General features: G+C 42.3%; 1 protein-coding gene across 4 annotated transcripts in view; it reads left to right on the plus strand.

Annotated features, from left to right (window-relative positions):
- Macrod2 (mono-ADP ribosylhydrolase 2) overlaps window positions 1-10,277 on the plus strand; it is a 1,928,923-nt gene that overhangs the window by 1,719,945 nt on the left and 198,701 nt on the right. For all 4 annotated transcript variants that reach the window (XM_021192060.2, XM_029536733.1, XM_029536732.1 and 1 more), the window contains exon 9: window positions 8,986-9,067. In XM_021192060.2, the coding sequence (XP_021047719.1) occupies window positions 8,986-9,067 (82 nt within the window). The remainder of the gene's footprint in view (window positions 1-8,985; window positions 9,068-10,277) is intronic.

Genomic DNA, 10,277 nt, shown 5'->3' on the forward strand with positions numbered 1-10,277 from the left:
CTACAGAGGTAAAGAACTGAATCTGCTCTCTGCCAAATGAGTGTCCAGAGCCCAGTCCACCTGACACATTCATTGATTTCTGCCTAGTGATGCCTTGAACAGAAAAATCAGCACACTATGCTGGATGTTGGGACCACAGAACCCCAAGCTAAAAAAGACAGACATTGTCTTATTACCCTCTAGCCTAACACATCTCTATTCCAAGTTAGAGTTGAGGAAGCTAAGGCTTAGAAAGGCTAAATGGCTTCCTTGGGGTCAAAACAGGGCAGAGGTACAATACAAATTAGCAGATGGGCCAATGGGGTACCACAGAGCTAGCTTCTGTGGGAGGCAGAAGACTAAGGTGGCCCCTAGGATGCTGATACCCATTCTTGCACGTGCTTGCTTCCTTCAGATTTCTCTGCCTTGAGGGTGCAAATGGCAAACAAAATGATTCAGTAACGCCCTTGATTAAGAAAAGTGATTGTCACAGCGATGACTAAGGTGTTTAATCAATGACTTAATTAAAGAGAGGTTGTCCTACTGGGCCTGACCTAATTAGGTGGGTCCTTTGCTAACCTTATTTAATGTGTGTGTTTGTCTGTCTGTCTGTCTGTCTGTCTGTCTCTCTCTCTCTCTCTCTCTCTGTGTGTGTGTGTGTGTGTGTGTGTGTGTGTGTGTACTTGCACGTACATATACAATATGTGTATCAGTGGCAGGGGCCAGCCGCATCAATAGTTGCATCTTTTTGAGGAGATATGGAGTTCAGCAAGAGAGGAGTGAGTCAGGCAGGAGGTTCAGAAGAATCTTGCATCCCGACTGACTGGCAGTCAGAGTGCTTCTTTATTTACACAGAACTCAGGAGGCAAGGATAGATTCCTGTTGTTCCAAAACACAGATCATATCACTTCGTCCCTAGACATGTGTTTTAACTTCCCCTTGTTATAAATTTAGTTGTCATTGATAGACAGTGACAGAACAGTTTCCCAATCATTTCCCTCATCAACCCCACAACCCAACTTTTAAGAATCCAGAGGCATATTTTTCCAAAGCATGACAGCCCCTGCTCAGACTGTTAGCCCTTTCAGTTTCAAGGGCACAGAAAGAAAATCTCCAAGCCAGTCCATGACATGGGCAGATTGTCCTGTCCCAGACAGTGTATTGTTATCTCTTGATAGTCAAAGTGTATAGTAAGAAGAGGCTTTTAAACTGATCTGCTGCTGCCAACTCCTCTAGCCCACCAAATCTTGTTTACTTCTTGAAGGTTACTTTGTTCTGATTATCTTGTTCCTGAGTAAGTACAGTGACAGATGGGCTAAAAGTGTCGTCAAGTCAGAGCCTCATTAGGAGATATCTGGTGTCACTCACAACCTCTGGCCTAAGGAAGACCATCAAGTAGGCCAGATAAGGATATCTCCCTAAATGTGGGCAGGGTACATGCTTGGGACTTTCCTAGGAAAGCCTAGAAGCAGTAGTCCCCAGAGATGGCATAAATGTTTCAGAAGAGAATTCCCATCAATCCAATATCCCCAAGTAGTACAAATATTAAAAGCCCCACAAGCATGCACCAGGTGGAGACCAAGACCAAAAGTGGACACCCTCATGGCAGCAGTTGTGTCATTCTGCTTTGCTTTTCTAGATCTTTGTCAAGCAGCTGTGCTGGCTGTAGGACTTTCTCCGTTCCCATTAGACATGGCTGGGCCACACCACTGTGCCTGTAGGGATAAAAGGCAACTTCGCCTTATTAGTTCACTTCTGCCTTTACATGTGCTCTGGGTATCCATCTTGGGTTGTCAGGCTTATGCAACAAGAGCCGTCTCTCCATCCCGCCCTAACCAGATGGTGGTTCTAAACAGGGCTCTAGAGTTTGAAGGATAGATGAGGAATATCCTGGGGACATTCTTGCTAGCCCAGGAAGAAGAAAGCACCCATGTCCACATCCGTGGGTAAGAATTACAGGAAGCCTCTGCGAGCCAACAGCTGTCTGTTCAATAACTTTAAGGGTGAGGAAGAAACTTGTGCTGTCGGCTAACAAGGTAGGTTCAGAGGCAAATCCCTAGCCTCAGGTGAGGAGTTCAATGCACATAAACACCTTGACTGCAACTTTTGAGGTTGGTCAGAGGACTCAGCTAGGGTGAGCCTGGATTTCCTGTGTGCTTAGAACAAGTGAGAGAGTAAATACTGTTTTTTAAAGCCTTTGCTTATGTGTAAGGGGAAGGGGAAAGATTGTTCATTGCTTCCCTTAGCGTGAGAGGAGGGACTAGGGTCCAAGCAGTTCAGCTTCCTGGTTTTCTTTCTCAGTTCACCTACAGTGGTCTTGGCCTCTCGTTTATCTTTGGCTTATTCGCAGCATCAAGGAAGCTCCAAGCATCCCAATCCTTCACCCTCTTGGGATCTGTCTTTGCTTGGACTTGGTAAATTCTGAAGTTTATACCACTTATGAGCAGGACACGCTATTTTGAAACCTTCCCCCTTGGCAGCCTGTGTGGTCGAGGCTGGCAGTTTGGTTTCAAGAAGGCATCACTCTTACCCGCACTGTCCATGTGGTGGCACTGAGTGTCACTGGGAAAGCACCTTACACTGATCAGAGCCCTTCCATTCTCCCAATCTTGCTGAATACAGGCTAATCTTGGCTATGTCAGCTGTCCTATCACTGCTGGTGTGAAAAATGGAGGTCAGCCCCTGATACTCCCAGCATGCCTCCCTGTGTAACCTCCTCAACAACAGTGGATGTGATACTGAAAAAGATTAATAGGACTTATGTCATCATGTTTATGGGGCATGAAACCCCCCACTGTGGATTAATGGATATCTTGGTGAAAGAAATATATCTTTACTCCTGCATGCCTTGATGGGTGAGCAGCAGTCGGCATCAGTGGAAATATATGGAGTGATTGCCTTTCAAAGGTCAGCCTTTAAAGGACTTTTTTTGACCTCTAAGTCAATGAAAATAGATTTTTGATTGTTGACCAAGACAACTGCAGCATAGACTTTCAGCCTTTTAAAAAAAAAAAAAAAGTCTTATTGAAGTGTAGCTTACACACAGTTCCTGGGTTCACAAGTTGATAATTTTTTTTTTTTTACAAACTGGACAGTGTGTCCAGGGAACCAACATCCAAATTAAAACAGCAGAAGGATGTGAGATTTTCTGAAGGATATGAGATGTTCTACAGCATGCCTTCCAGCAGCACACACCTTGGGATAATTGCTCTGACGACATCTAACAGCACAGCTGATTTAATCTACTTCTAAACAATCTTGGATATCATAAAAATGGAATTGTCTAATATATCCTGCTTTGGATGAGTTGTATGCAGCACTCTGCCACTTCCCTGTATTTTAAATATGCCTGTAAACTTTGTTATTTACATTGCTTTGTAATATTCCATCATGTGACGTCATACCCATGTGTTCATACATTTATGGCTGTTTAAGCAGTTCCCACACTGGAGATAATAAAATAGTAATGGTGAACATTCTGTTGTGCTGCTTCTGATGAGAGTATCAACTGCGTATACACCTAGGACTGGATGGTGTATGTGTATATTTACCTAATTTAGTATGTGTTATTGGCAAAAAACTTTTCAAAGTGCTTGTGCTCATTTTTATTCCTCAAAGCTGCTCGTGAAAGTCCTTGTTAACATACATACTCGCCAATATGTGATATTATATTTTCATCTTAAAGAGCCGTCATATTTTAATCCCTGCTAGTGTATCACCACTGCTATTATGAACCCATGGAGTACCCCATGTGAGAAACCCAGCACTGATCGACATGGGACTCAGTATCACAAGAGAAAATGACACTGCATCCTTCTGCTACAAGTCACTTTAAGGCTTTCTGGAAAATGTAACAGGGAATCTGCCTGTTTACTATCCCTCTCTTTTTTATTTTGAAATATATCTGGTTCATACCCTCATCTTAGTCAAGTGTATTTGCTGAGTCATGAGCCTTGCAAATGCATATGAAGCTACACATTGTAGGTGAGGACCTATGCCATGAACTCATGAGACAAAGATGAGGTTCACCTCGGTCTTTGTACGATGCTTATTTACAGTATCATGAAAACTAGGTCAAGTGGTAAAATCCAGAGCAGGTTAGCCATTGCCTTTTGTGCTTTTTTTGACTGTAGATCACATGGGATTTACTGATCAATTATTAATACAAAGTAAATCATTTTAAACGTGAAATTCGGTACAGAAGAGTAGAAACACATGTTAGGGAGTTCACCAAAAAGACCCACTAGGCTAGGACACACAGACATTTATATGAAGGAAATAATTAGGAATTAAATCTCCTTGACAGGTTGGTTACACAGCTCTGCAAATGAACATTGTTATCTTTTGTGCTTCGCTGAGTTTCCCCTGGTGATAGAATGCTCACTGAACTGATACAAAGACTATATCAATTGGAGTTTAACCAGAGAAGCACAATTCTGTGAGTTTTATAGGAAGTAAAGATTTTTCTTTTATAAACTAACAGCATCATATCCGATGCTGGATGAGTGGGAAATGTGTGTCCAGAGGGGAATGCTTCCAGGTCAGGACAGAGGTCCTAACTGAGGCTTGTGTTAGTAGGGTATGTAGTCCAGACATGTTGTATGGTAAAAACTGAATACAAAATGGGAGCGAATCAAGACAGCCTGGTAGCCATGATGAAAACTCAGAGTGACATGTGGACTTACTGGCCTTATCACTTTAATACCCCCCAACTGCAACAGCCTACAAAATGACTCAGGATGCATCTGTGTGAAGCTCAAGATTCACAGAACCCATGGCAGAGACCAATAGAAGCTGTGGAAGCCCCCCTTTGGTCCTCATCAAACATTCCTCAAGAACATGGCACAGTCTGTGTGGAGTTCTAGGCACACCTTTGTGGTAAAAGCTATAGTTGTACTTCTGTCCTTCAAGTCCCAAGGAACTGTCCCCATGGGCAGCCCCAACCAAGAACCATTCACGGAAGTGTAGATCTGCCTGGTTTACTGAATTCACACAGTTCAAAACAGCTATGAAGTAGACCCAGGACATGGCATCCTTCAGTCCTTTCATGATATGGGTGGAAAACTGAGGCCCATCGAGATGATGGCCCATCCACTATCGCATATCTAGGGGCAGCCTAGAAACTCAATGGCATGGGTTTCCCTCTAGGTAACATGAAAGAAAAAATGTCAGGATTTGAAGATAGGAGCACTCACGTTTTAGCATCAATTATTTTTCTGACACTAGGAAAAGACCACTCCATTTCTGAACTCTTGTTTCATAGATAGGGAGTGGTGTGCAGGCTGAGCCCTGCAAACTGAAGGCAACTCACTTAAGAGCCGATGAATAAATGAGTGATCTCCCGAGAGCCATCATTTTGATGAAATTGTCCAGTGGCTTTAAGAGAAGAAAGTAATGCCATGCTGGGTTGTGGAAAGTTCTCTCAAAATGCATCCAGGATTAGAATGGACTATGCAAGGCTTCCATCCTTTGTACAAGCCAGATTCCCAGTCTCTCAGCCATGTAGCAGTTAAACTTCCTGTATCCTTCTTCTCCCCTTTTCCACAGATGTAAGGTACCAAAAAGCTGTAAAAGCCAAGACTCCAAAAAAAAGTGGTGCCAGGAGAAGCTGGGAAGATGTCGAGTCTGCAGTTACATATTTCTACATCTTTGCTTATGAATTTGCAATGAGTATCTAGCAGGAGTGCCTCTTCTCTGCTCCACATGCATCAGCTGGCTCAAATGCCTGGAGCTGAAATCATGGAAAGGCCACCCCCTTCCAGCTGGAGCTGTGGCCAGAACAGCTACATGTGGGTTCTCCACATGCTCTTGCCACTTCTAAAGACATGCAGGCTGTATGTGAGACCTATCCTCCCAAGAGTACTACATAGAATTGAAATGGCTTCCTTTCACTCAACAAAAAAACACTTAACATCAGTTCTTCATGGCCACAGGCCTCCCAGACATAAGAGATGCAAGTTTAGACCCCACTCCTCAGTGAGAAGAATTGTACCATCTCACAATATAAAGAGAACCATGAGATGAAGAATTATCAGTAGTGGAATGACTTTTAAAACAGTTTATCAAGTAAGTGGGTCCTTATCCAATCGCACCCCAGAGAATATGTATGTGCACAAGGGTATACAAATATGTAATCAGTATCTAGTGAATGAAACTAATGCTTAGATTCAATTTGCTGTCAGACTGTTTTCAGTGTTAGGCCTGTGAGTAAGAACAGTTAACTAGAGCACTCAATTACTTTAAAATTAAAGTGTTTCATCTGCAACATTTGTTTTCTGGGGGAAAATGAACTGGGCTGGTGAATTTTGGACCATTCCCATGGTCATCAAGCCTAATGTGCTAGAAGTAGATTATGATCCCTTGCAATATTTGGACAGTCTGAATATGGACAGTATTTGAAGTTACTAGCAGAAAATAGTCTTGCTGCTAAAAGAGGCCCCAGCGTGGGAACACACATATTCATGCTCCCTCACGTGTTTGCACACACACATGAGGGACACGAAAGATTAAAAAAAAAACAAAACACCAGATTTGCTGTTCTTAAGTATAGAGAAATGTGACAGGACACACTATTGTTTGACTCAATCACATTAGGTTTTCTGTAAATTGAAATTTCTTGGTTTTAAGCTTTTACCACCACTGGGTGATTTAGAAGCAATATGACCATGGGAAGCATAAAGGAAAAACAATGAACGCTCATTGGCACACAAGAATAACTATGGTGTTCAGGAAACTCCAAGTGGTCCGGCACAGCTAGAAAACTGAGTCTGACTAGGGGAACACAATAGAGTCATATCAACGTTAGGTTCTGTAATTATGAAATGTTTCAAACATAAGAAAAATAGAGAACATTATTTTTCTACATAACCCCACAGTTAACAGCTCCCAGCTGTGTCATATTGTCTCAAATCTCATTACTTTCTAATCAATAAATTATTAATGGTCCAAATCTCATCCCTTTGCAGAAATGACAGGCTTGCTATTCCTCTGTTTCCATATGTTAGGGCAGATGAAAGAGAAGCCAGGCAGTGGCAGTGCAGGTACTCTGAACAGCGGTATTTCACAGGGTGGGCAGACTGCCCGCACTGCTGGCCACCATGCAGAGAGCATGAGGAGGTTTTTGTAGGGTGGACATGGATGCAAGGCAAAAAGAGGTTTAATCCATAGTGGGGCAGGTGCCTTACTGAATCAGTTCGCTGAGGAACTGGGTTAGGTGGGAGCTTCTGGTTGGTTCAGTTCAAGGGCTGTTTCTTTCGGTTTGGGATTTTTTGTTTGTTTGTTTGTTTGTTTCCTTGTTTGTTTCTGCTTATCTTTGTGTTGCTTATAAAAGAACCCAAAGCTTAACCCGGTGTCCTTGAAATTGATTATTTGGATAGTACTCATAGATAAGTCCTTACAGCAATTGTATCTTTATGTTTTTTAAAATGATGCAGAAGGTTTTATAGAGTCTGCCCTTCAGCAACACATTTCTGTCATTCAACATTACGGTTTTTGGCATCAGGCACTGGATAGAAACACGTTGTAAGGAGTGTGGGCATGCAAATACTTATCTCTCTCTCTCTCTCTTTTTCAACTAAAATTATAGTTCACCTGGAAAAATGATTCGATGTGAAATCTTTACTTTCTGTGTATATAGGCAGAGCTAATGATGTAGAGAGAGGGCCAGACCCTGACTCAAATGTGAAAACAGGAAAAAGGATACCTACTCATGTAAACTCTGTCTTTCTATTTTTATGGTCAGAGGCTGAGCTTGTGTGCTTTGTAATGGAGTTCCTGGGGCAATTGGAGGGTAGCTTGTTTGTTCCTTAAGGGATGGAATTTCAGTGACAGACCAGGAGGCAGTTGAGCCTTGATAAGGTAGAGTCTTAGGAATAGATTAGGGAGGCAAGGCTCTGAACTCTTGTATCTCACATCATTTCACAGTGCCAGGTGACCCAGCTGCCAAGCCTCTCACACTGGAGCTTCTCAGCTACCGGAAACTGTCATAGTGAGTGGCAGGGTCTGCCTTCTTCAGTGGGGAAAGGGAGAAGTGTTAGGTGGCTAACATCTATTTGGGTTCTTTCTTGTCCCACTTCATGCTCACCCCATCTCTCCCCGAATCCCACAAGAGATGCTTTGATGTTTTACTCAACTGTCACTTGAACCTGGATAGAGTGGTTTTAAACTTTATTTCCCATTGTTAAAGAAAGGTAATAAAGGGGTATTTATATTCCAGACACAAAATTGAGTTTCTGAGTTAGTCTGAGATATAGGTGAGCTACAGCGTGTAGTTCATTTCTCCTCTCTCTTTGACACATTATGCTCACCTATTTCACAGAAACCCATGTGTGCCGATGCTCTCTCAAGACAGATAGAAAAGAGACTATGCACACATTTTACTTCTGTGGTGACACCCGACAATACCTACCGAATTAAGTGTTCATTGACTTTGTGTTACTGTCAACTAGCATTTTATTTCTGCTGGGGTTTTTTTGGGGGGAGGGGCATATGTTGGCCTAAAAGCAAAAGACTTTGTGTAAATTAAACTCATTGATGCTTTTTAGACCACATTCAAAGATTAAAGATTTGATGATGGTATTTGTCTAACAAGATAAGGACAAAATGCTCTTTGTTTACTGGCATACTTTACTGTCATGAGTCTGTCTGCTTCTCTTCTGGCTGTTCTAGAGAACATAAAGTCTAGGTATCCTGTCAGAACCTTGGCATTATTTACAGCTTGCTGTAACGTGACTTGCTGTCATTTATTATGTCTTATTTATGTAGCATCTTTCTACTGAAGCACACAGTGGCTTCATTATACACTCAGGTGCACACTCACATATAACTCACACACAAGTGTACACACACACACCTTTAAATATCACCTGATCCTATGATACAATTAAGATTTTACCAAAAATCTATATAAAGCTTTCACACTTGTCTTTATGTGTTTTAAAGTTCTGCTTTGTCCGTAAGCATTTGCCATATTTCCTTCCACTTCAAGTGTTTGTTGTTTGCCCCTAGGTGGACCGAATCATCTTCTGTGTCTTCCTAGAAGTTGATTTCAAAATCTACAAAAAGAAAATGAACGAGTTTTTCCCTGTTGGTGAGTAAACCCATTCGTTCTCTTTGAAATTAAGGCAGAGAAGGGGTGGGACCTCCTTTCCCTGGTGCTCCGATGGCCACTCAGAACTATTCTGTGATTCCCATGTCTGTGGTCAACTCGTGTTATAGTTTCCAAGAATTGCAGGAAGTGATAAGGATTCCCTGCCCTTACTTCCTGCACCCCATGAGGTCATCCTGTTGTCTGAGGTTAAAGTCAGCACATCCTTATTGGCTCCATTCTTCAACTGAGGATTAGACCAAATGGTTCCTAGAGGGCACTCCTCTCATCCCAAATTGCTTAATCTAGTCCTCCTTCCACCTATAAGGCTTCCGGGCTGCATGCGTACAGCAATTAACATTTGGTTGAAAATTGTAGCAAACCCATTTACATTTGTAGTCAGAATTCAGACCTTCCTGTATTTCATCCTCATTCTACCCTATACACTCTCCCTGAACCGCAGGGATTGCATGGTCCTTTCTAGGGCAATGTGAGAATGGCTGTCGTTCAGTTCACCTCCTTTCACACTTTACAATGCCAGAGAGGCCTGGGGCTTGCTAAAGAACCTTGAGTAATGGATTTAGGATTGAATGTGCCATTAGTTGGTAATTTGAATATTTTTTTCCCATCCTCCCTCTTAGAGCCTGTTAGGCTGTGGCTTGTTTAATGCCTTGTTACTTTTATGGTCATGGTGCCTGGAGTGCTTTCTTTAGCCATGTTAAGAATTGCTTATAGGAAAGTTCAAGCTTCTGTGGGCAGTGTTAGTGGCTGAGTTTTGGATTGTTTGCTCTTTTTTGTTGTTGTTTCCATCTCCATTTGAGGAGGGTTTTCTGGCCATGAGCAGTGACTATGGTGGGTGAGAAGGAGAGAGAAAAAAATGGTATTTGTGACCATTCTTCTAAAGCAGAAATTCGCAGCCAAGCAAGGGAGCATGCCCCACACATAGTTCCAGGAGGACTTGGGTGGTTGGAGTAGGTAGTGGTTCAAAATAAAAGCAAAGACAGTGTCACCTCTCTGAGGATGCTCTAGATAGAGCAAGTTCTTCAGTCCTTACCCTAAGGTTACAACTGGCAAATCTAATAAAGAACATTCACTTAGGCCTAGAAAGGATTTCCTTTACTAAAATGTGATACAAATTCCTTGGACTCCCCTCTGATAGAGGCTTATTGTGACTCTAATCTCTCCAGCCCTTTCTTCTTCTTCTTCTTCTTCT

This window comes from Mus pahari, chromosome 3 (assembly GCF_900095145.1).
Source record: "Mus pahari chromosome 3, PAHARI_EIJ_v1.1, whole genome shotgun sequence".
Taxonomy (NCBI): Eukaryota; Metazoa; Chordata; class Mammalia; order Rodentia; family Muridae; genus Mus; species Mus pahari.